This window comes from Chamaea fasciata, unplaced genomic scaffold, assembly GCF_029207755.1.
Source record: "Chamaea fasciata isolate MVZ Bird 193981 ecotype frontalis unplaced genomic scaffold, bChaFas1.0.hap1 SCAF_12, whole genome shotgun sequence".
NCBI lineage: Eukaryota > Metazoa > Chordata > Aves > Passeriformes > Sylviidae > Chamaea > Chamaea fasciata.
Genome location: NW_027094097.1, coordinates 7,589,917 through 7,616,238, shown reverse-complemented (window position 1 = coordinate 7,616,238; position 26,322 = coordinate 7,589,917). Strand labels below are relative to the sequence as shown.

At 42.2% G+C, this 26,322-nt stretch overlaps 1 protein-coding gene across 1 annotated transcript in view; it reads right to left on the bottom strand.

Moving 5' to 3' along the window:
• Nucleotides 1-25,258, bottom strand: part of SLC6A2 (solute carrier family 6 member 2) — a 55,043-nt gene extending 29,785 nt beyond the window's left edge. Inside the window, 4 exon segments of the mRNA XM_066194247.1 lie at nucleotides 3,433-3,564; nucleotides 24,816-25,154; nucleotides 25,157-25,207; nucleotides 25,210-25,258. Coding sequence (XP_066050344.1) covers nucleotides 3,433-3,564; nucleotides 24,816-25,154; nucleotides 25,157-25,207; nucleotides 25,210-25,258 — 571 coding nt within the window.
• Nucleotides 25,259-26,322: the final 1,064 nt, after the last annotated feature.

Genomic DNA, 26,322 nt, shown 5'->3' with positions numbered 1-26,322 from the left:
CCTTGGCAACTTCTCTTGGAAAAGTAAAGCTCCACACTTAAATGAAGTTTCCCTACGCCTCACGTTCCCACCCTGAACAAGTTTGGAACAGACACTGATCCCTCTCTTGTTTCTTTCCCACTACTATTCTCTAGATTGGCTTCCACCAGCATGTAACTGGTTCCAAATCTTGCATGAAACAGTCTGTGCTGTTCCACTGAGGTCTCCAGGTGTTTTTTGGGCATGCCAGTAAAACTTGGTGAATATCAGATTGGGGCTAAACATTCAACCCTTTTTACTGTCTCTCCAGGATTACAGAATTCAGAGTGTGAGCATTCTCTTTTGACTTTGAACATTTGCTTTGTATTATTGCATATCATGAAGTGTGGCTGGAGGGTCCCTTTAGCAAGAGCGCCCCAGAAAGTGCACGTTCTCCTCATGAAAATGGACATTTTCCAACACTTTGGGAGGAAGTTTTGACACTAATGTTGGAGCCCAATAAAAGTTGGTTGGCAGATTTGGTCAGAAATCTTGCTTTGCCTTGGCTTCAATCATTCTTTCTTTACTGTGTGTGCAGCTTTGTTCTCTGAATCCTCCCTCAAAGTTGTATGTATATATATGAATACAAAAGGTAGGGACTACAGTTATTTTATCAAAGTCATCACTGTCACAGCGGGTACTGTCACAGCAACTAAGTGCAAACCTTTACTTCTAGTTGTCTTCAGTTTATTTGGAAGCCTAGCAGTTGGAGATTATTAGGCTTTCTTATTTCTTTATCAAGAAAGGAAATAGCAAACACTGTAAGCATTAATCCTGGTTTAAAATTTGCATAAGGAACAGATGCTGACCCTGAAGGAGTTGGCAGTTCAAAGACTGCTGTGTGTACAAAAGTTACTCTTTGCTCTGCAGGAGGCTTTTAATCCATAAACCAGTTTGCTCATCCCTAACAATGGGGAAATCATTGTGAAAGTAAAGATGAAACAGTATTTTCAAATCCTTGGTGAATCTAGTACTTGAACACTCAGACTCGAGTGATAAACCATGATCAATAGAATGGAGAGGAGGGAGGAATCCCCCAAAAGAATACTTCTTAAGTATTAAGGCGAATGATAAAACATTAAGAAGGGATAATATACGAAATACTAAAATTAGATGATTGTTGTTTAAAAAAGTGTTCCTGAAATTCCTCCAATCCAGGAGGACAATGAGAGATGTTTAATAGCAAGATTAAAAAATCCTGGATCAAATGTATTTTAAATAGCTCTTCTCTGTGATCTTAAGAGTGTTCAGGAATTAATTTGCTCTTATATTTCTAGGTTTTCTTAAAAGTAATGCTGCACCACCCACCGTCTAAAATAGACCCTGGAAAAAAATGCGGAGATGAAAACAGACTGTGTTACAAAGGTTACAGGGTATATTTGTAATTGCATATGTTATGATAGCATCTCATTAAAAGTAGAGTGCTTAGAACTCATAGCAATAATATTCATAGCTAAAATTAGAACTACAGTGCTGTTCATTTAGAGAAGCTGTTATAAATTTGTGTAGACTGTGTACTTTTCCTTTGAGTGAGAGATTTGAGTTGTCCCAGAAACAACTCCAAAGCATTAGCAGTAAAATGTGTTTGCATGTTATCAGAGGTTTCAGTCAAAACTTTAAAAATATTGGATTTATACCAAGGTGCAATTATGTCTCAATGCTTATTACTTTTTGAGAATCAAATAACTTATGCTATTCTATATTCTTGTAAAAAAAACCCTTAAAAATCAACAGTAAAGTATGTTTAGTTCACCTGGAAAATGTCAGCTTAAAAACACAGCTAGAATGTCAGCAAGAATATACATGAAATAAGTTCTATTTTCCTTTCTCATAATCTTTTCAATCCTGAAGTCAACACAGAATACCTCTGAGCACAGTGGCATTTGGCTCAAATGCTTTGAGATCCTGAAGGTCTAATTTTTGCATTTCAAAATCCTCATTGGCATCCAAAGGTATATAAATAATACCAACATGAATTTTATTGAGCAGGAGTATTCAGCTTCCTGGGTGCTGGGATAAATTTTTTCTCCCATGATGAGGTTATAGAAGGGCTAGGTAAATCTATCTGAAATAATTTTAAAATTTTGAGGCACATTATTTTGTTAGCTTGCTTACTTATTTTTTGTTACATCGCTGGTTTTGCTGTGAGTTTTGGGTTTGACTGGTAAGAAAAATCCCTTCCCTTTTCTTCTTGTGTGGCACTAGACTGCTTGAAGAGGAAAGCTGTATTTTGAGAAAGAAGACTAACATTTACTCAGTGTAACCTATATCCAAGCAGCGGATCCATCAAGTTTGGATTGCTATTGTTAAGCTCCTCAGCTTTTGTCAGTCCCAGGATGAACATGATCTGAATTTTAAGGTTCTAAGGTCAGATGAGCTTGCCTGGTTTAATTTCAGATGTCTCTGTGTTGAAAAGGCTTGTGCATAAGATTTTAGATACAGTCTGGTACACATACAAAGGAACTTACATTTTTTGCTGGCAAGCAATGCTTAAAAAAATTCTTGAGGTTCCTTAGCAAATACTTGTTTCATGTGCACAACACATACGACTTCTTTCACACATTGATTATTTCCTGATCAAAGCCAAACACCTGAAGCACCTAACCTATTTTTTCCTTGCAGAATGATGCAGTGCACAAACAACACTCCACAGCCTTTTATTCAGTGATGCTGGAGAGTTAATCCTACTGGAAAACATTCAATAATAATAACATTTAGATTTTAATAAGTGTTTTTCATTGCTAAATCTGAAAGACACTTTACAAAGACTATCAGAATCATTGCTCCCACTTCACAGGCAGAAAAACTGAGGTACAGAGATACCACAGAAAACTCCTGTGATGTTGCTCCTAGTGGCTGAACCTAAAGTCTTCACAACTCCATTTTAGTGTTACAGAGATACCACAGAAAACTCCTGTGATGTTGCTCCTAGTGGCTGAACCTAAAGTCTTCACAACTCCATTTTAGTGTTGTAGCCACTGTGGTATGTTGGCTTCTGCAGGGAAAAGCTCCATGCCCTGAATGGAGTAGTGGTTCCCTTAGTCAATGGGGAAGACAGGGCTGAACTAACCTGGATGGGATTTAGTATTTCCAATGTTTGGACTGGCAAACCAAACATTTTATCTCCCTCCACCTAGAGATCCTCAGTTCCTCCCAGGACACAGGGGAAAGGGAGGGCAGGGCTGAAATGCTCCTGCTCGTTGCCCTGTGTTACACTCAGCAACCACCCTGAAGATGACTTCTGTGGCTTTTCCCATTTTGTGTTTCACCTTCGGTAACATAAAGACTTTGAGGGTTGGGGAAAGGTCACCAAATACCACGTTGTCTGTGAAAGATGAGTGATCCTCACGTTGTTTGTGATCACACGTGTGTGGCACCCCCAGGTGCGATTCAAGGGCACAGAGGAACACTTACCTTTGAAAACTGGACAGATTTTCCACACAGTGGCAGCCCCTTCTCGGTTATATTGTCCCAGTGCTAATTCCATATAGAACAGGGGCATTCCAGCAATGATTAAGAAGAGGATGTAGGGAATAAGAAAAGCACCTGAAAAGACAGTAAAGAGGCATTGTAGTCTTTGTATTGCTTGCATTTTTCTTTCTCTGTTTCTTACTTTTACTGGCTAAAGACAAAATCACTGCTTTTGAGAAATAGAAAGGAAATGTCAGGAAGGAAGAGCCCATGCATCCTCATCCCTTCTCTGTACTTTTTAAAGGTCTCAGGGACAGAATCCCTGAAAAAAGCTATAGGCCAGGACTCCTATTGCCCCTAAATGCTTCCCCCTCTACTTTTTGGCTTTAAAGAGAAAGAAGTGTCTGTGAAAATTAATCCCTAGCCGAAGAAGAAAAAAAAGCTGAACACACTTGCATAGCTGAAAGGGAAAGGGACTATGAAAACTTTTGTAAAGTTTTTTTTTTAATGTAGTATTTTCAGAAGGGAACACAGACCCAGCGACAGAAGAGAAAAATGTGAAATCCTATAAGTGCAGCTTAAATCACCGTGTGAAGTGTCTGCAGGAACCTCTGGCTTGAAAATTATTTACTACTGATAAACTATATAGAATTTGAACTTCCATGACATATTTTGCTCTAATAAATTCCCTTTTTCTCATGAAGTGGGTAAGACAACACACCCCTTTCCAACCTAGTGATGCTCATGGCCATTACTGTGGAGAATGTGGAGGTTCCTGCTAGACCCCAGAACTGCATCTTGTTTGCAACAGGACAGTGCTGGGGCTGCTGGCACCTTCCTGGAACACTTCACAAGGCTGAGTATTCTCCTGTGAGTTTGGACTGTCACTGAGAAACTGTCACCTTCAGAAAAATTCTGGTGTGTCTGCTACTATAGCACAAAAAGTATTGCCAGCTGAAATACAAAAGGATCGCCTCATGTAGAAACTACCTGAAAATTTCTTAGCTATTTTATATGATCCAGGTCACAGAGAGAAGATCACCCCTGCGCATGTGATACTACAAAGCAATTATGGCTGGTGTCATGTTTAATAACCTTGGGCTCTGACAGTTCTCTGCTTTTTGGTACATGCAAAGGGTAGCTTTTATTATATTGTGCAACTTGGTTGGTCAAGACGAGTTCAATTAATATTAAACTTGCCTGTATTAAAAACATTATTGGATTGCTTTAATAACTAGAGAGCTGACAGAGTAATTACATACACTGGATAAATGACTAATGTCCTTAGGAGTTATCTATGAAAAGGAAACTAGATTGTAAATATCATTGTTCAATTTTTCAGCAAAAGGAAAAACAACAGCAGCTTGACTATTTCTCCTAATAGCAAGTAGTGCAAACTTTTGGAAACCTTTAAAATCTGTTGTGCTTGTTTAGTAATTTGAAAACTTCCTTTGTAAAAGGAAGTAAGTTTGCATTGCTCCTAAATTTACACACTTACAGGAGGTAAAAAGCTGAAAGCTTGACTGTAGCTTTTTAAAACATGCCAGTAAGCAGAATGAATCACATGTTTAAAAAATATGTTTGAACATACTTTGAAACATAAGTCTGAAAAGCACATTGTTATTGAATAGTTGTTTCTTTACCTTTTGAGCTTGCTTTTCACTGATATTACTGGTGTAAGTTGCCTCTCATGACTGCTTAGAAAGGGAATTTTGACTATATACTGGAGAATAGAATAGAAAAACAAACTCTGCTCTCTTAGTCATACCGCCAATCTACATCTAAAAGTAACGTGCTGTAACATAATGGTAAGGACAATGTATTCAGCATTCAGTCATAAGTTTAGTCATTTGAAAGTTGAAACCTTGCAATGAAACAGAGACAAGGTATATCAACAGAAAGAAAAAATAGCTTAAACCTTTGAGAACGCATATTAAAAACTGAAATATATTGGTTATATCACTTTGGGGGCAAGAATCTTCTTCATGATGGAATGTAATATAAATGCAACTTGCATTTACATAAGCAACTACAGTATCAATGATATATGTTTTGGTAATATTTTAGTGTTGTGTATAATCTGTTTTCTGTGATAGTCATGTTCAACTGTTGTATGAATACTGTACAGAAAAAAAAAATTGTATTCAACAAATACTTAATACCCTGCAGTTGTGAGCTCTGTTCAGTGTTGAAACATACTCAGCAAAATCAGTCTGGGATACTACATTTTGCTTTCACTATATCTAATATCTGGAAAAATTATTTTAGGTGGTTTTACTGTCAGATTTCCTGCAAGTGAGCTTTTGAAGTGCCATACTTGTCTTGCTTTGATCATATTACAGTGTGTGGAGCTGACTCACAAACCTGGCTTGTATTTGGGAGGTACGGAATTTGCAGGGAGTGATGTTTGATTAATGCCATAAGACTGTGGAAAGCATGATGCCTATTCAGGGAAATTTGTATTTGAGATTAATCCTGGAGATGTGTAGTGGACATACGTATTAAATGTGAGTTTAAAATACGCAGTTTTTAAGTATGACTAATAGCAAGATGAACTGTGAAGTGTACTGTACTTAGGCCTACTTGTTTAAGTGTCATCTGTTTGGCTGCGAGTCATTCCAGGCTTTAGTTAAAGGAGGTTTCTTTCTTTTTTTTCTTCCCCCGCCCTGCCCCCGCAAGGGATTAATAAGGTGTGGTGTAATTTTCATCAAAGAGCAGTTACACAGTATGGCAGGGTTTCGTAGCTGGGTTACTTTTCAGGTGCTAAGTGATTGAAGTATTTTGAAATTGAGATAAATACCAAAGTAAGGGTGCTTAGTCATATTAAGTTTGACTTAATGTTTTGGAGTCTTCTGGAAACTTCTTGTTTAGCAGCTTCTGGTTAGGTTAAAAAATAACAAAAAGTCAGGCACTTTTGTAAGTATCTTTATATTTGCTCTTATTTTCGTCGCCAGTATCCAGAATCAATTTTCATGGTGTTTGCTCAACCCTTTCTGGGATCAAGGCCCCTTTGAAGAAAAATAAATGACGGTCAAAATATCATTCAAATTTCCACATGAAATAGATGTAGAATAGAATGGTCTGCAAATGGTTGTAAACAGCCTGTGTGTTTGAGCTGACCAGTGTCACTCTGGGCATGCACAGGGGCTGCATCTTAGGACTGTTTAGGAGTAGTGTCCTATGAACAGGAGACGTTGTTTGGAAGTTCTTAAAGTCCTGTTTGTGTGATGTTCTGTGGGCCAGGGAAGAGGCAAAGCAGTCCTGGTGGGCCTCTGGCTTTAGATCCCCTGGTGTGAACTGAAGCATCTGCCTAGACTTCTCTGCAGGAGCATTGCTGTTAATGCCTACCCTGTCTAGGAAGTCAGAGTGTGTTAGGAAGGGTGGCACGATGTGTCACTCCTGCCCGCGCCACTGGCCACGGAAACTGCAGTGCTTTAATTGCATGAACCCAGTGTCATGCTTGGACAGGCCAGACAGCTGAACTCTTAGGAAGCAGAGCTTGGCTAACGCTTCCGACAGGCTTGCCAAGATCTACCTACCTCAGCGGGCTGCGGGAACGCAATCTGTGCGATCACGGCTTTGGCAGAAACACGCAGATAGCACTCGAGGGGATTCCACTCCCCCACGGTGTGAGCACGCAGCTGCAGCCCACAAGGCAACACTAAATTCAGCAATCCCTGATGGTTCCTAATTTCCCTCTACAGCTAAAAAGCTGAAGTCATTAACATCTGTAATAGAGCTCTGGCTCAAGAGCCACACTTGACTCTCGACTGAGTCACATGCAGCTCGAGAGCCACAGGTTGGCCTGAGACTGCTGTGAACTGCTACAGGTCTCTCCTGACAGATTTCACAAGATCCACACATGTCGCTTTAAGGTACCAGTGCAAATAGGAGGTTAAGACAGCCTTATGTCTTCTGCCAAACTAGGTTAGGTCAAACCCTCAGCTTCTGAATGAACCATCTATATGAAGCTTCAAGTGGAAACTTACCAGATATTTAAAAAAAACCACTAATACATTTAATTAATGAAGGAAAAAATACAATTGTATTCCTGTGTCCAGTGCCAAAATAACTTCTTAATTTTGCTATACCAGAACCCACGTGGAGTGTTTCCTCTCTTTGTCAGTATTCCCAGCATCCTAAGGGGTGGGAAGCAAAAGCTCTATGTATTCTTCTCAGTCCTACCAGGAGGTCTCATCTCACTTTTAAATCCCAGAAACAAATAAGCATTAATTAACTAATGGCTGAAAAAAGATAATTTCAATAGCTGTGGTTATCCTAAAAGGATTTTTGATGCACATACAAGAAGTAGGCCAGGACAGGGGTAGCTGGAACAATTTTGAACTCCTTGTGTTTGTTAGCATTCTGCATTTGTTACCATGGTTATTTCTGGTCAAAATGTTATCCTGGCAGGGGTGTCTGCTAAAACAACAAACTTTGAGCAAATATTGCAGTGTATTTTCCAATAGGAGCATTTCCAGCATTTGTGCAGGAAAAGTCTATAAAAGCAGAGATCTCCCAGTTGGCGAACTGAAATACAAGCTAATATCTCTGTTAACATTGATCAACACTGGTTTTTTTGTTTGTTTGGTTTTTTCATTCAGAATAAACAGTACTCCAAACAACATAAACAAACATTTGATAGAATGTCCTACATTTGCTTGGACAACAAAGAAAACCGTGAAAACTCTGATCTGTGCAGACCCTTGTGAATGAAAAACGAAGTCACTGATGCAGAGTTCTTGAAGTCTAGATTGTACAAGATCACCATGGGTAGAACTAGGTAATTGGAAAGGCAGGTGTTTCTAGTACGTGGATGTTATCTGGATCTTCGGCAGACGGGCCACCAAGCTTGCACAGCCTCCAAGGGCACCTCTGAAGGAGGGGAGCTGGAGCCTGCTGCTGACAGCTGGGAAGAAGGGGTGAAGCACTAAGACCGTGCTGACCTGAGATTAAAAGCAATGAGGGTCTGTATGGCACAGCAAAGAGAAGTCAGAGCTACAAAGGAGCATGATGGAACCTCGGGTCAAAGACAAGAGGATGATGATAAGAGCAGCTGTATGATGATGTTGACAGCAGCTAGCAAGAGATTTTAGTTGTAAAAAATAACATTTTTCTGAAAAACAGATCGCATGACATGCTATAAAAACTTCAGCAGCACTTTACACATGTAAAATTCTGCAAGTATACAATAAGATCTTCCAAGTATGCAATCTTTTAAAATAAAAAGTATTTCTGAATCATAAAACCAGTAGGTCTATACCATGGTGAGTGGCATGTTTCTCTTGAAGCCTTTACATTTAGCTACTCCCTCTAACAAACCGTTGCTGGATTTGAACATCTTTATATTACTACTCTCAGTTTGGGCTCAGAGCCTTCAGTTTTTTTAGAATTGCAATTTTAACAGCATTCCTTTCACTCAAAAGAAAGTGAAAACAAATAGTTTCCAGAAATGGTTCAGTGCTGTTGGCTGAGGCCAGCTGAAGCCTGCATTTTTTGTCTTGAGCTGTTAACCTGCTACTGTCTTAAAATCACTTGAAGTAACTTGAAGTACAGTGTATTTATAAACTGGTCACTGATCAGTAACAGAAAGGGTTACCTAGGCCCTCCCCACGCAAATCCAATCATCCTTTTGCCTTTTGTTACGGGAGTCATGAGCTAAAGAAACCCATTAGTAGCTATTTTGAACAAATTAATGAGAGTTAAATATATCCAGCCACTCAGAGCAGCATGATTCATTCATAAATAACAGCCAAGTCATTGGCCAAGGTCCTATTTACATAAATTAATGAAACTATCACATTTACAACAATGTGTAGTTTAAAGATAATTGCAGGCACATACAAGAACAAGACTCTGGCCTGTATTGTTTGGTAGGAAATTAAAGAATAAATGAAGAGACGTGGTGGGTATGAGAGAATATAAATCAGGTTGATCCAAGATGGACAGTGTGGCAGTGGGAGCTCTGGAGATTTGTGGGGGCTCCCTGCTGCTGACCTTGACAACACTCACTGTGGCTGGCTTAGGGAAGGAACAGTTCCCATCATTTGCCATGAGTGTGACCACAGAAAGTCCAAAGATCTGCTTTATGGGTCGCAGTGATAGCTTTTAACATTGTGCCTCTATAGCAGAGGTACTACTGGAGTTGGGTCATTTGTTTCTAGATCAATGCAATAAGGTGAGTTTTATCTGTCGTTTGACAAGTAAATACTTGGAGTTTATAACAATATGAAAGCCTAGCTACTAACATTCCTGCCCAAAAACACCATCTTGATTTTGTGCCTTTTTCTTTTTTTCACTACCTGGTTGGTTTAAACAAGAAATGAGAGAGTAAGTGAGCTGGACTGTGGAGCCAGCTTGTAGACTGTTCTGTTATTTATGCCATCCCTATTGCTAATGCTCAATAGGACAGGGGTTGTAGGAGTGGTAGTATCCTTTTATCTGTCCAGGGACAGATAACACTGCTGGGAACAAGCCAGCAAACTTTATAGTTCACCAACTCTTCAGACGGTCCTAATCAGGGGAGATGTGTAGTACTGGACTACTGGGTCAGCAGGCAGATCCCTCCCTGGAGAACACTGCTGCTTCACAGAAGACATGAGTGGAAACTTAAGAGATATTAAATTAAGAGGGAAAAAATACTATTCTAGCATTTAATTAACAAAAATGTTCTATTCGTTTTTTTTCTCCAACCTTGCAATTATTAGGGGTGACACGAGGATATATTCACCTGCAATTGCACATCAACAAAACCACCCAGGTAAGGTGTAGGCTGTACTTCATATGTACAAGAGCAAGGTGCCTGTCAGAATGTACCCTGATTTATTGGTGGCAGAACATCCCTGGCTAAAAATATTTTTGAATGAAGACATCAGAAGGTATTTTCTGTGAGCTTGTGGATCAAGATTAGCAGGTTTTCCTAGATTCCAGCACTAGATCCATAACAGCATGGCATCATGTGATAAGTTTTCCTTGAACTTAAGTACTGAAAAGATATTTTATATCTTCCGTGATATAGGGTACATCATCATGTACACAAAAGGAAATACTACTTCATCAGCTTAGTTGTCTCTTCAATGTAGAGAGAGTTGGTGCCAGGGAGAGTTTGGCAACTACAGTTCTACTCTGGTTCAGATATAGACTGTTAGTCACAGTTTTCTCATCTTCTCAGAGAACTTATATGTTCATTTGTGTTGAGTTTTTTTTCCTCAGTCAGCTGTAAACTAAAGTGAATGTTTTCAAAATTCATGGATTAATCTGACTTTGGTGCCAGAATGGCTTGTGAGATACTTTCATCTAACTTGCTGTCTTTCAGACAGAAAAACCTACAACCTGATTGGAAGATATTAGACAGATCCTCTGCTATTTGGTTGTTTTGTTTTGGAGGGTTTTTTGGTGTTGTTTTGGATTTTTGTTTGTTTGTTTGTTTTGTTTGTGTTTTGTTTTTGAATCAAGTGTTTCAGCCTTCTTTTATAATCTATAGAGACTGAGTGAACTAAGCTAATTAATTACAGTGCACTAGTGATACCTGCTTTTCTGTCTGAAATTGCCACCCTACAGGTATTTCTTGGTGTAGCATGTTCATGCACTGGCAGGTTGAAGAGCTGTGTAGACACTTTTGGTACACCTGTGTAGACACTTTTGGTACCTACATTAAGTTATGATACCTGCTTTCTGAGCTGTGCTTTTAATACATCAGGAATGCCAAGTTTATATCCCTGAAATGTTTTTCCACCTTAATAAAAAAGAGCCTGGGATGAATCCTCTGGAGTTGAGCCCCTCATTTAGGCAGCATTGGTCCTCGCCTTCTACTTTCTCCAACATTCTCAGGATTGCCCCTGTGGGAGCTGTTCACTGTCCCCCTGTACACGAGGAGATTCCCCTGCCAGCCATGCCCCCTGCGCTGGGGCAGAGCTGATCAGAGCCACAGCAGTCCTACACAGCAAGGCAAGGGGTGCGAAATGTGCCTTGTGCTGTGCATGTAGCAGGGCAATTCCTGGTTCTCAGCGATCTGGGATGGAGGGTGTTGCTCTTAAAGACTGCTTTTCTTTTGCACGTTGTCAAAATAAAAACCAGCCTGCAGCCTCGAAGTTAAGCACCCTCTGGGGAGGATGCAGTACCCATTTTAGGCAGCATGAGATTCATAACTGTGCCAGGATAAAACAAAGTGCCCAAGACATCTTAAATCAGCTCCAGACAAGTGCCAAGCGGCTTTCAAGAGGATTAATGTACAAACCAATAGGAGGTAAATGCCTTGAAATTCTGCTAAAGAAGAATCAAGCACAATAATCTGTGGTACTCTTAAAAACTTGCCTTGCACCATTTAATGATTAATCCAATTCTAAACTGTAACTTCAACTTTTGGACTCAAAGACTAAAGCAAAACATTCCTTTTCCTTCCAGTCTTTATTAGAAATTTATTTTTTAAAATGTAATACTGTTTGTACTCTCTTAATCCTTACAAATTCTTGCCTAACATAATCCCCTAAATTCTTCCTCTCAGTAAAGGGTTATTTCTCTTACAGAAGTGTGAGACAGTCAATGTTCTTATCTATAAGAATTCTAGTAAATCTAACCTTTACTCTCAGTCATTAGAAATGAAGCCTTCAGGATCAATGTTCTTTCTGACACTACTAAAGGAAGCAGAGTTACTGTACTGTAAACTGCATACAGTGCAGGCTTAAACAGGGTTTTAAAGCAGAAGGCAGAAAGTTACACACCCTATAAAGCCATTCTCCATGTTTTCTTAAACCCCACTATATGCATTATTCTGATATTTCTTAGACATGCTTTCTAAATTACAAAGTACAGATATCAGACATATTTGAAATTAATAGTATGTTATCTAGCCATAAAGAATATTTTCTTATAGAAGACAAATGCTGCATCATATTAATTTATTTGTAAACTTTAATGGCTGTGTGGGGGGCTATTAACAGTGATATTGGCAAATTTACCATTACAGTCATGGCTACTATTTGCATAATTGCCTAGAAAAATTGAAAATCCTGTACTCTTATCAAAGATTATAGTTACTATTAGATTGTACTAATATTTTGGAAGGCCTGGGCAATAGTGATTTCCAAGTGGGTGTGGCTCCTTTACTTTGTACCTTTCTGTTAGCATCAAACACAGGAATTTCACAAAAACTGTCACAGCCTTCTTCACAGAAAACTTTTCCTTTTGGGAGAAATCTGTATTTGGCACAGGGTAGTGATGGTAATGTTCTGTGTGCCAGCCATTAGGTGGGGTCTCTGAGAATCTGGGCATTGTGAGCACAAAATGAAACTTCTCACTATCATCCCTTCTGCAGCAGGAGGACTGTAAGAACTACTTCTCTTGACATCAGTTTGCTTTAGAGGGTAAATTGAGTCTTATTAAGATCAGTATGAAATCACAACAATGCCGCACAAGTCTACCTGTGCTGGCTAGCAACAGCCTTCTTTCATTTTCCATCCTCCAACTACTCAGCTTCTTCTGTGGAATGAATAAGACAAAAGTTTTTCTTTAAGTTTGCAACTTGATCCTTTTTGTTCTTAGTGGGCTGTTTTCCTAATAGGCTTCAAGCAATGTGATTTTCCCCTCAGTCCAAGCTGTCCAGTACATGCTTTGTCACTGCCACTCTGCACAGGGCCTCCTAGCTTGAAATGCCATGGAAGAATGTTAAAATTACTCCAGGGCCCATCATAGCTCCGTGCCAAGATGAAGCCGAGGCCGATTAACAGTTTGAAGCAGAATCATTCTTATTTCATCACAGTGCAAACTTTTGCTTAGGCAGATTGTGGGGCAGTTTTGTTCCCTGATTACTCAGACCTTATGATAAATCAGTGTGGCTGACTCTGGTGTTTTCAACTTATCACACAGTGGGATTATTTATTTATTTTAATTTATTTCTAAACAGCTTTAAACACACAATACAACATGACTGTAAAACAGTGTTTAGAAAGAAAAATCTAGGTGATCTTGAAGATCTCAAAATCTCTTGATTTAGGGTCAAACAGTGATTTTGTCACCAGCTTCTGGATGAGTCAATGGAGGATTAACTGACTGTTTAGGAAGAGCCTGGTAACTGGTTTCTGCCTCTTTCTTTTAGGGTAGAGACAAGAGAGTAACTCATGCCAGAGTGACTGTATTCTTACAGCCACCAATTTCAAAAGTTCAAAAACCATGAAGTAGGCCCCAGAATACTTTAAAGTGTATGATCTTCTACTACAGTCTTTTTATTTGCCTGCTTGCTTTTAGTTTTGAATTTACTTTGTACTTTCCCAGCTTTTCTTTTCAGCCTTGAAAGCTAGAAAGAGATTCCTAATCATTTCTCCCTATGAAACTGTGAGAGTAAAAGGCACTTCTTAAAATAGTACTTTTTTATTGCTTGAGCCCAACATAGGAGAATGCTGAGGTCATAGTCTAACTCTCACAGAGTGAATCTATTTTGTGTAATAATCACCATCATCTGTGTAATCCTGACAGTTTTCTTTTTAGGTAAAGTACCAAGCTATTATACTGAGTGAAGATCAGTTACCACTCTGTGGAAGCCTGCTGTATCAGTTTATATTGAATAGTTTTTTATTACTTTACTCTGTTTTTCCTCTCACATAATTCTTAGTCTGGAAATTCTGTCTACTTAGGAGTCCTTAAGAGAGAGACGTCTGTTATTTGGGTTTAAATCCTGGCTCTGGTGACGTCAATGGAAAAAAATCACCCATTGACTTCAGCTGGGTCAGGATTTCTCCCATGTGGTTTACGAATCTATTGATTTTAACTAGGGCTGCAGAGCCATATATACATGAGAAACAAACTGCAGAAAAGAAGCAAATGATCAAACTCTTCCCCAAAACAAAGTCCTGGACTGTCTTTGATCTCACCAACACCTGTCTCATAATCTCATTTACACATCTGAATTTTCTCTTCTGAAAGGAGACAAAGAACAGCACAAACTCTTGCATAGTTTTGTGACAAACTGCAGAACTAAGGTGCTTCTGTACAGCTCTAATCTCCCCTCAGTTTGAGGACATGAGCTTGGGAGCTTTCTTCAAGCATCAGCCTTACTTTCTTCAAGCATCAGAACAGACACAGCCCTGCATGCTGATGAACAGTCATGTACCAAACATACTTCTGAGAGTGGCTTCTAAGCTGTGAATTTGATGTTTTGGTAACATTTGGCCTTTAACTTTGAAATATCATAGGAAGTCCAATATACTTAATTGTGAAATTATTGTGTTGTGAAATAATGATTCCTCTGCCAAGAAGGAAAGATGCTGAGACCTCCTGAAATGTGGGTTACGTTAACATTGAAGAGGAAAAAAGAAATCTTTAAATTGTAGCATGTACTCATGAAAGTCTGTGTGGAGCTGGTTTTTTTGTTTTCCAAAGGGAAATCTTTTGAGGGTATTTGGAGCACCTTCTAAATTTAGGATTTGAAAAATTGTTTCCTTCTGTTTCAGTCCTTGGGGGGAAGAGAGTGTATTTCCATTTTGTTGTTGCACTCTCTTTAAAAAAGTTGTGTTCAGGGCTAGCCTCTTGTTATCAGTGGATTGTGTCTTTGCTGTCATTGTGGCCATGCTGACAAGAGAGGTCCTACACGTGAATTAGGCACCGCCAAAAGCCGCCACTCCTATAATATCCTAATAAATAAAATAAAGTGGGAAATACAAGAATGGTCTGCTTGGGAACAATCTTTGTTATTACTGGGCAGCTCTGTATTCAAAAGTAGAGAGACACCATGAAATTCTTTTTCCCTATCAATGTAGTGACATTAATTATCAGGTTGGGATCGCCCAAGACCTGTGAGGATCTACTGCTCCACCTTGTGGTCTGAAAAACACTTCCCGTTATTCCACTCGGTACAGGGTGCTGTGCCAGAAAAAGTCCAGCCTCTTCCTCCTTTTTTATTTAACTGGAATTTGACTGGAATCATTATCATACTTTTCCTCGAGATACGCATCTTAAGGGCAAGTAATGTGCTGTCATCTTTGACATGCGTCAGGATAGACATTGCAAGAGGTCTTTCTTTACAGATGAGAAAAACAGAGATGAAGAGTGTCTTACCCACATACCCACATAGTTCAGGAGGTGCAGACTAAATTAAAAATAGCTGACAAAAATCAAGATGCGCAATACTCAGCTGCTTTATTCAGTACCTACACTGGGCTCAAGGAAACAGTGATTTGGATGGTCAATGAGGCAACTGCAGAGGGTTCATCCTTCCTTGCTGCTGCTGGGACAGAAAACCAGCTCATTCCCACAGTCCTGCAGTCTTCAGCAGAGATGAATGCTGTGTAATTGCCCAGCCACAATCATTCCCCTACATCAAAGCCACAAAAGCTGTTTCTCAGGCTAGCAAGAATGCTGTAGCAAGACAGGACACCCAGTGCTTGGAAATCATGCAATAACTTTCTCCAGCTCTGAAATAAAGACTGCAAAGGAGTAATATTCTTCTGCTGTTGAAATCACAATTCCTGTGTACTTCAGTGGGGCAGGATCAAACCAGTGCTGCTCTTCTCATGCTGGGTTTGTTCTAGGGAAGCTTTTATGACAAAGCATTACAAGAAAGACTTTATGCCTGTGTGGTCTAACACCACCAATCTGGGAGGGTTGGATCCTCTTTTGGACACCTAGCATACATTCTTCGACAATTATAATAGCCAAACTGTAGCAATCAGTTATACCTACATTAAGAGCACAGCTTCTGCAATCACTTATGCTTTTGGGAGTGAGTGGTTGTTCATGAAGCCTTAAGGAGTAGGAGCACTGGAAAAATTACCATCTTCTATAAAAAGACTGACTGTATAATAAGGGCACCTTGTCTTACTACATACCAGCAGTCAGAATGCTCGTCATAAAAAAACATTTATGGACTGGCAACAGACAGCTGCCTGCCCAATCCTGCCTGAATTTTGCTTAGTAATATGTTACCACAGAACTCTGTTCACTGGAAAGTTGGTGGTGTACTTTAGATGAATGTGAGTGTAGAGAAGGACATGGCTTTTTTTTTGCAGCCAGACCTCCCTAGTGACAGTTTCTGCTTCTGAATGGTAGACCCTTGTTCCCAAAGTGCTGTTCTGTGCTGTCACCTCTGTCATGCTTCAGGAAAGATTGCAAAACTTGTTTGAATAGAGAATAGGGGAAAGGAGAAGGAATAGTGAAAATAAAACAAAGGATAGTTTTGATAAGTAGTTTAGAGGTTCTTTCCTATGCTTTTCTAGAAGAATATGTCACAAGGCAAGGAAATTAACTGTTTTCCTTCCATGCCTCTCACGTCCTTTTCCCTTCTTTATGGATTAAAGGTTTCAAAAGCTCTGTGGCTAAAATTAAGTATGTTGAATTTATACAGAAATTAACATCCTGAATTATACTACAGTTACTACAGTTACGCAGAATTTCTGTGAGAACAGAAATTATTTAACTGTATTGGAGATTCAGAAACCTTTGATGCTGATTTGATGCTGAAGGACTCAGATATTCACCTTTGGAAATCAAGTTCTGAATGTCAATAAAGCCTTGCATTTGAAACTTTTCTGACTCGGCACCAGTGTATGAGATCTTCACAATTAGGATGAAACCTTTCCATCAAAGGTTCAGGACTTAATATGAGGGTAGGGAGAAGGAAAGCAGATGATTAAGGAGTTTTAGTTGCAGGAGGCAATTACAGGTTGTCAAGACATGGGTAATGGGCTGCTAACATGAATCCTTTGTCTCCAAAAACCTTGAGGAAGGAAAACTCAGGGTTTATAACCAGTGTGATATTTCTGGATTCCTTACATACTCTTCATTGAAAATGGATTGGGACAGCAGATTTGTCCTTAATACAATTTATTTCAACTTTAAGAATGATGATGATAATAATAGGAAGAACAATAATAATGATTTTTTTCTTGTTTTCAAATTTTAGTTCAAGAAGTTGAGAATCAGCTGCAAGATTCCAAGGGGGTTGAACAATTCTTAAGGTCCCTTCCAATCCAAATAATTCCATGATTCTATATGTACAGAAAAAAATGGAAAGTACAGAGAGTGAGGTAGTAGTGAAAGACCTAGAACTGTTTTACAAAGACACATCATTTAAATTTGAGTCTTGACTTCTAAACTACAATGCTTTAGTATAACTGTATCTCCAAGTGTAGAATTATTTGGTTATGGTTTACTATTTTGTAATAATGTTGAGAGCAGTTAGGTACAATGGTGTCTAATAACTACATGTAATAACTGCAATGTGAGTAAATGCTATGGAGTTTACAGTGCAGACTCATATCAGAGAACCATACTACAGTTCTTAAATATTTAATCAATTGGTTAAACTGGGACAAAGGCTTTACAACTGGGAGTTGCTGATGTGCTTACCATCAGACACAGCAAAAATGAAGACATGGGCTATTTGATGTTGCTTCTCAGAAGTGCTCAAAATTCATTAAAACATTCACTTCCATTTTAATACACAGCAAGAGGTTCAGAAATTTATAGACTGATTTTAATCCATCATTCCCTCACAGTATATCTAAACTCTCACTAAAGCTGTATGTTCCTCCTGATCTTATGTGTAAGTTGTATTAATATTCTGTTTCATACTGATCTAAGCATGGGGAAGAAATATCTGTTTGGAAATAGTATCTTTAGACTGCTGGAGCTGTATTCACATAGTCACTGAACTGACAGACAGGTTTGTGGTATTTTGCCTAAAAATGAAAGTGAAATTCTGCCCCCAAACCATGTAGACGACATCTCAGTCTCTTTAGGGACATTTTGGTTTCTTCAGTAAAAAACGGCTCTTGGCTGCTACACTCCTAACCCGGCCTTTCTATTTTCCATTGCTCCCAGGGCTTAAGAAGATGTGAGTGAGAAAGCAGACACACGAAGCTCACGTGCCTTGAATGAGCATCCAAACCCAGGACCCCACGTCAAACCATAAGAAAGTTCTGTATTTGTTTCAGGAGTTGTTATGAGCTTTGACGGCTCCCTAATGCGACTTCCAGAATTTACTTGTGCAGGAATGGTTTACTAGGGATATTTCAGTACTTCCGCTCCTTGGCAGAATTTAGAAGGGTGTACAGGAATGAAGAGGGCTTGCGGGGGGAGGCAGGGGATGGGACGACCTTAGGCTGAGATTTTAAATTTTCAAAAACAGAACTAAGTTTAGTTCTTAAAGTCTTTTCTGCCTCTTAGTTTAGAATAAAGTACTCCAAGTGGTAATTAAAATGTGCATCCACTGTACTTGGAAAGACGTATCTTTGCTTTTCTCAGCTGGTCCACACCAGCTCTTTTATTGTTAGTAAAACTGGAAAATCAGTTTTGGTAATTGATTTGAGCTCCCTTTAGATCAGTTCTCAATACTTGCCTAGTCACAGGATGGTCCTGTTAAGGTGTAACATCAAGCAAAATATCATGGATCTCATCTGGAACCTTTCTATACTGGTGCATCTCCAGACATTTGTAAATTTGTCAAGCCAAGAGTCGCTAGAATTGTTCAGGGACAAATAACATCTCTGCACAGGCAGATATTTAGCTGAGAGTCTATATAGTGTGCCACTTATACACTATTTCATGGTATCATACCTCAGAGTCAGAAACAAGTTTACAATTGATGAAAGATTTGGGTGAGAGATCCAGTTCTTCCCTCTCAGCTATTCTTAATACTGCATATGTAGTGACTGATGTAGGTATATGATGCAGTAGCTTATAACCCTGCAGAAATTCCTGTTCTGAAGATTTATTTTGTGGAGCCAACAAGATGTAGAGCAGAACAGGGAATTTCAGAGAAGCAGCTGGTGACTGGCATGTGAGCTCCAGTGCTGAAGAGCCTGGGTGAATCCATGCCCTGCACGCACCAGGCGATTGGTGGCTGATCAAGGCGATTGGTGGCTGATCAAGGAAGGGAAAGAGAACAGATAGAGTGGGAAAGGGAAGAGAGCCTCTGTGAGCTGGACACTGACTCTGGATCTGGGAAAGGAGGTACTGCCACAGCACACAACTGAGCATTGTTCCTAATGTCACACTATGGCTGAGAACCCAGAGCTCATGGCCAGAGTGTTATCAGCATAACAGTTTAACCTATCTGAGGTCAGCGGTTTGATGTGCTAATGGGAATTGAAAACCCCTTTTTAGGAAACCAAAATCACTAGATTTGCATCTGTGCTTTGATTGACTGATGAGTCAAACTCTTGGCGTAGGCTTTGCAGTGAGATTACTTCAAAGTTGATTTATTATTATCATCATCAACGCTATTTTGAAATATAAACTCTGATATTGTAAGGCAAAGGTCATCCACCTTTGAACTGTAAAGTGCCAGGGTATATTCTTCCCCAAAATAGTGATTAAATTTGGTGGCAGACACTTTGCAAAACTGAGGAGGCAGGGTGTAGTAGAAAGGCAAGGTGTGCAGTCAGCACCACAGTTTTCTCCCAGGGAAGTGGTGCAGTGGCCAGGCTCCCAGCCCCGTGGGAGGCGACAGCTCCACCGTGTCGTTCTCCATGTGTGACAGCTCTGGGCTCCTGACTTTGTGCTGGGCCTGTTCAGGGATATTTGGGTCTGGTTTATGCTGTCTTTGGTTCCTGTGCTGTAGATTGCTCAGTCCTGCATTAGAGCTCATGGAACTATGACTAGGACAGAGAGCACTAGGATAAATTATAAGATACTTCTGAAGCATATTGATTGCTTGCAAACTGTTGAAGCAAACAATTTCTTCTGGAAATACTGTGGTCTAAAAACACTCTAAAATAATGCTGCAGGGGAGATTTAAAGTGTTCATTACGATAGCTAGAGTAATGTTAAAACATTTATCTGCTGCTATTCTTAAATTCATTAAAAACTTAATCTGATTCTTATGATACAGTAAGTCTCCAGTGACTAATCCGACAATTACATGCTTCCTAATGAGTAGTCTGAACATGACTGACCTGGCAAACACTTTGGCTCACAAAAGAAGTACTTTATGTTGGTAAATTCCTTTTCCCCAAATTTCGGTGGGAAATATTAATTCTGCCTATGACTATGCAGGAACAGGAAACAAAAATGAACATTAGTACTGAAAGTGTCTTGTACAAAAAACTACAATAGCTTGTTAACTAAGACTGAGCATCATCCTCCCCCACTGTGAGCACTTCAGTTAATCATAGTAGGCATTACTCAACTTCATTTGGCATCAGTAAAATTTCAGATGTAATCCAAATATCAGGATAAATCTTTCCCTAATTTGATGAGAGTATAATTTTAATAGTAGTCTTCTTCTTTAATTCACCATTGCCTCTTGTAGAGCTGGAAAGTAATTAAAACGTTGGTTGAGCTATAAAGAACTCTTTGGAGTACATTGATGTTGACCACTTACAGAGAGTTATGCAGCTAGGGCATCTTTTTTCATAAAAATAATTTAAAAAAAACCCCAAAGTGGCCTTGCCAGAAAGGTTACAGTGAGGATACAGCTCTTGTAAGATTAGCCAAGTAGAAATGACCATAGCTGATGATTTCTCCAGTGACAAGCCCTGCTCCTTTGCAGCTCTCACAAATGCGCTGCACAAAAAGCATTCCATCTGCTGCAAACAGTGTTTTTCCTCTGTGCTGTGAGCAGCAGTCACATACATGTAACTTGTGGTCTTTTTTGATCAGCTGGACTGACAAGGTGATGTTTGAGAATTCCCCCTTTTGGAGTGTTGCCATATCTACTTAGTGGGAGCTTGCAGATTTTTCCCATCTGTACAGAGCCCACCCAATCACCTGATAAATACTTTACAGCACACAGGGGACATATCCTGCTTCCAAGAAGTCAGTGAGGGCAAGAACTCCTCCAGTCTGTTCATACTAAACTGTCTGTAAGCTTTCTGTGGCACATTTCATATTACAATACAGGCACTGGACCTGTCTCTGCCCTTGTAAGGCAGGCAAGTCCTAAGAAAGTAGGTAACTGATATAGAAAAAGAAATACTCTAGATTTTTAGATCTTACTAAAGACTGGCGACTGTTTTAATAGCAGAAGAATGATTCCGAAAATTACGGTTGTTTACAGAAGGGTTACATTCTGCCATCTATCTTTGTGCAGAAGTCCCATTGGGGTCTCTCAGCAGGCTACTCCCAAAACACAGATGTTTCTGGCAATTCATTCAGTATTTTAGTTCTGCTGGACGTTTCTTACTCTCTAGCTTTTTGTTACTGGAAGCTTGTTAAAAATAGAAATGTTTCTTTTTGTTGCCACCACCAGTGCTGTCTCCGAAGTCACCTAACAAAAAAAAGTCTGTACAGCTGCCACTGGGTGGTGTATGCCTTGTGTAAGTAAAACTCACTAAAGTAAACTATCAGAGTTTTGTATAAGTGGAACTTCCAGATCTAACTCAAAAGTCTCCATGTCTGTTTTTTTTTCTAGAAAATTTCCCTGGAGTTTATCAAAGAAAGAAACTCCAGGACTTGGCCAGTAAAAAGAAGGGGGTGTATATACATCCATGTGCTTGTAAACTTCAGCTTTGAATGGGGGAACACAGTGTGTGTTTATATTTTCCTTCTCAGTTCTTGTAAGTTTCCATCCTTTCTTGAGAGCCACCTACTTTTACAAGCATGGAAAGGCCCTTAGTGTGTCTGCAGGCATCATGAATTAATCGTAGTTAGCTTTAGGACATAGTCTATATGTCAACCACCTAACTTTTTTTTTTTTTTTTTTTTTTTTTTTTTTTTTTTTTAATGTAAAATAAGATGCCATTTTCTACCACTTCCATGTCCTCGTTCTTCAACTTCTAAGAACATTCGTAGAACCTTTGTGGGTGTAGCTTTTGGTAGGATAGCAGAATTTCTTTTTGTTAGGTAGCACAAGCTCTGCTGGTCCAGGACATAGGGCATTGTAATGAGTATCAATCGGTCAATAACGTGTTCATAACCCACACCTTTGACAGTCCAAAGTCAGCTCCAGTTAAGTCACTGAGGCTGAGTAATTGCTGAGGCTTTCAGAATAAAGAGAAACTGCAGGAGGAAGAGGAAAGGAAACCTTTTACCTTCACCTGCTTTACTTAATGCATACCATCCAATTCAAGTTTAATCTGTTCTGTTGGTTTCTTCTTTACCTAGCAATTCCTTTTAAATATAAAAAGGCAAACTGTAATCCTAGTATGAGCATCCCGTAAATTTTTTTTATAGGTTAAGTCTGAACAAGCTAGACAAGTATAAAAACAACTTCTGATTTCATCCCTTTAATTTGCTCAGCAGTCCAGAAAAATTAAGTTTTCCCCATGTCTATATCCACACACCAACTTCTGCATGGGAATACTTAGCAATTATATGAAACCCACTGTGTTATCCTTTTGAGGCAGCAAAAGTTAAATTAGTGCTAGAAAGGTTCCCTCATGCAATAGCAGTGCCAGAGGGACGAAGATATTTAAGAATATCTGCGATTTCTGACTGGAAAGATCTCAGCAAAACTAAACATATCCCACAGCTCTGCCTGTTGCCTTATGTTTTTTGGTCTCGTAGGAAAATTCATGCATAAAGAAAACAAGCTCCCAAACACAGTTTGAAAGAAAGAAGGGACTGAGTTGGCTTGACACTCAGTAAAGTACTTTTAGAGCCTGAAAGTCTTACAAGAGTTTCTACTGGCTAAAACTGGTATGTATGTCCAACATAAGAGGCAATGGATGGAAAAAATTTAAGATACCGGAGTGTTTGTTTTCTGTATCAGTAAACAGTTTTCGGCCATTCTATAGACTTTGGTAGCAAAGGGCCTCTCTACCTTTGCTCGTAAAAATCTGTTTTTACTTTGATGATATGGAAAAATTACTGCAAACTTTTCACTGAAATGTGCCTCTTGTAGCTGCTGGCTTTCTCTTCACTGCCATTTGGAAGTATTTGAATCAGAAGATGCTAATGAAGACCCATTTTTTTCTAGCTGAACTGACAGAAGATAATAATAAAGGGTGGCTAAACAAAACGCAAGACTTGCAGACTGTTACCTTCTGTGCCTGAGCTGGCCGTAAATTATGAAGGAAGCAGGTTAGGAAATTAAGTGACCCAAATTAGAATAGAAAAGAGTTCAAGCACTCTGGGTGTCACCTTGTGCAAAGTGAGATAGGGGAATATATCTCTTTTCCTGGAAATTGCCAGGTGACGTGGCGATGTGGCCATGGTGCATCTGTCCTGAGTGGTATGAATGATGCTGCTGCCACACCTGCACCTGACACAGCGGGAGCCTGCTGGCTTCTTGGTGCACTGTGCTGCTGTAGTGTGGATGGCTAGGACTATTTTTGGACACAACGAAATAAGGACGGAGGTTATTTTTCAGTACTAACTGCTTTCTTCAGTCTGTCTGGGTGGTGAGCAGAGGGGTTTTCTGACTGGTCTCAGAAGTTTTGGAGGTACCAAGCTCAACCGAGTGCTTCATTAGCACCAGTATCCTATTAAGTTCCAAGGATAGGTATAATTCCATGTTATCTGACAGGGATTTTCCCATTCATCCTGCATTCCTATTTTCACGGGAAGCAATTATTTTATGTTACAAGTGTGAACTATTAACCTGTATCACCAGGCAACCACACTATCACTATATACATACGTAACTATCTTTCAGAACGTCCTTTTTCTGTCGGTTCTCTCTGTCTGGCTCACCGTTCACACACAGTTCTCCATCTGCCAAGCAGGGTCTGTTCTTTCTGTGTGTGATTTGAAAGCACCCCAGGCACCTGCCCGGCTTGCAGATGGTGTTACTCCATCACAGTCTGGAGTCACCACTGACAGCACAGCGTACTTCAGGGAGATGAAAGAGGATGATGGAGTTAAGGTCTTACTGAAGGCATGCCAGACAATCTGAGCCAACGATAGTTACTTTATGTAATTTTTTGGTTGCTGGCATTGCCAAACTGTGCAGGAGGTGAGGTTTTGTTTGTAACAAGTCTCCTACCTACTTTGGAGGAGGGGAGAACCCCCACACTGCAGAATCGAGGGCAGAAATCACGATCCTATATTAAAACTGCCCCCACGAAACCTTTCAGTGGTCCGGCGCTAGCTCTTGAGATGCTGTTTTTCTGCTTGAGTGTTTTTGGTTTGGCCTTTCTTTACCCCCCCTCTCTTGGTGCTATTTTTTTGCGAACGAAAAAAATGTGTTAAGCAGCCTGGAGAGGCAGCAGAAGGCAAATACGCCTGTACTCAAAAACTAAGTTAAAACTTCGAGGAGCGTGCGAGCAATCGTTCCCGGGAAGGGGCTGAGCGGTGCTCCGGGGGCCGCGGCGGGTCCCCGCTGCCCGGGAGGAGCGGGCGGCGCTGGGTCCCTACGCCACCCGGCACCGCGCCCGGGCAGCGCGGGGCGAGCCCCGGCTCCCGGCGGTCCCCCAGAAACTCCGCCAGGAGGAGCGGGATGCCGCCCTCGCGGCGGGGCGGCTTGGGGCTGTGGGGCCGGGGAAAAACACCTCGCAAGCGGTCGGTTCTCTTACCCCCTCCATTTTTGTAGCAGAGGTATGGAAATCGCCAGACGTTGGCCAGGTCCACGGCGAAGCCGATGACGGAGAGGAGGAAGTCGATCTTCTTGCCCCAGGTCTCCCTGTCCTGGGTGCCGTAGCGCGGCGCGGGGGCGGCGGGCAGGAGGCTGCTGCTGGTGTACTGCACCCCGTTGTGCTCCTTCACCAGGATCAGCTCCACGTCCTTCTTCGGCGGCGGCGGCGGCCCCGCGCGGTCCGGCAAGGGGGCCACCACCGACACTTTGCGCTCGGGCTGGACCTGTTTGTTCATCCTCGCCTTAAACATCCAGAGAGAGCGAGCTGAGGAGGGGGCGCGGGCGCGCAGATAACGGAAGTGCGCTTCCCGCTGGAGGCGACTCCGCGCTCAGCCCGGCGGTGTCAGCGCGGCGGGAGCGAGGCACGGCCGTAATAAGAGCCATGCAAATGAGGCGGGAGAGGGGGGACCGCGGCGCCCGCGCCCGCCGGGGCGCCCCCGGGGAGCGGGGCTGCCTGCGCCTTCTTCCGCGGGGAGCGGCCGCACCTGGGGCCGCCGTCCGGCCCCGCCACCTCCGACCTCCTCACCGCCGGGAGCTCCGCACCGCCGGGAGCTCTGCACCGCCGGGAGCCCGCACTGCCGGGAGCCCGCACTGCCGGGAGCCCCGCACTGCCCAGGGCCCGCACTGCCCGGAGCCCGCACTGCCCAGAGCCCGCACTGCCGGGCGCCCCGCACTGCCCGGAGCCCGCACTGCCGGGAGCCCCGCACTGCCCAGGGCCCGCACTGCCGGGCGCCCCGCACTGCCCGGAGCCCGCACTGCCCGGAGCCCCGCACTGCCGGGAGCCCCGCACCGCCGGGAGCCCCGCACTGCCCGGAGCCCCGCACTGCCGGGAGCCCCGCACCGCCGGGAGCCCCGCACTGCCCGGAGCCCGCACTGCCGGGAGCCCGCACTGCCCGGAGCCCCGCACTGCCGGGAGCCCCGCACTGCCCAGGGCCCGCACTGCCCGGAGCCCGCACCGCCCGGAGCCCCGCACTGCCGGGAGCCCCGCACTGCCCGGAGCCCGCACTGCCCGGAGCCCGCACTGCCGGGAGCCCCGCACTGCCGGGAGCCCCGCACTGCCCGGAGCCCCGCACTGCCTGGAGCCCCGCACTGCCCGGAGCCCGCACCGCCCGGAGCCCCGCACTGCCGGGAGCCCGCACTGCCCGGAGCCCGCACTGCCCGGAGCCCGCACTGCCGGGAGCCCGCACTGCCCGGAGCCCGCACTGCCGGGAGCCCCGCACTGCCCGGAGCCCGCACTGCCCGGAGCCCGCACTGCCGGGAGCCCGCACTGCCCGGAGCCCGCACTGCCCGGAGCCCCGCACTGCCCGGAGCCCGCACTGCCCAGAGCCCCGCACTGCCCGGAGCCCGCACTGCCCGGAGCCCGCACTGCCGGGAGCCCCGCACTGCCCGGAGCCCGCACTGCCGGGAGCCCGCACTGCCCGGAGCCCGCACTGCCCGGAGCCCGCACT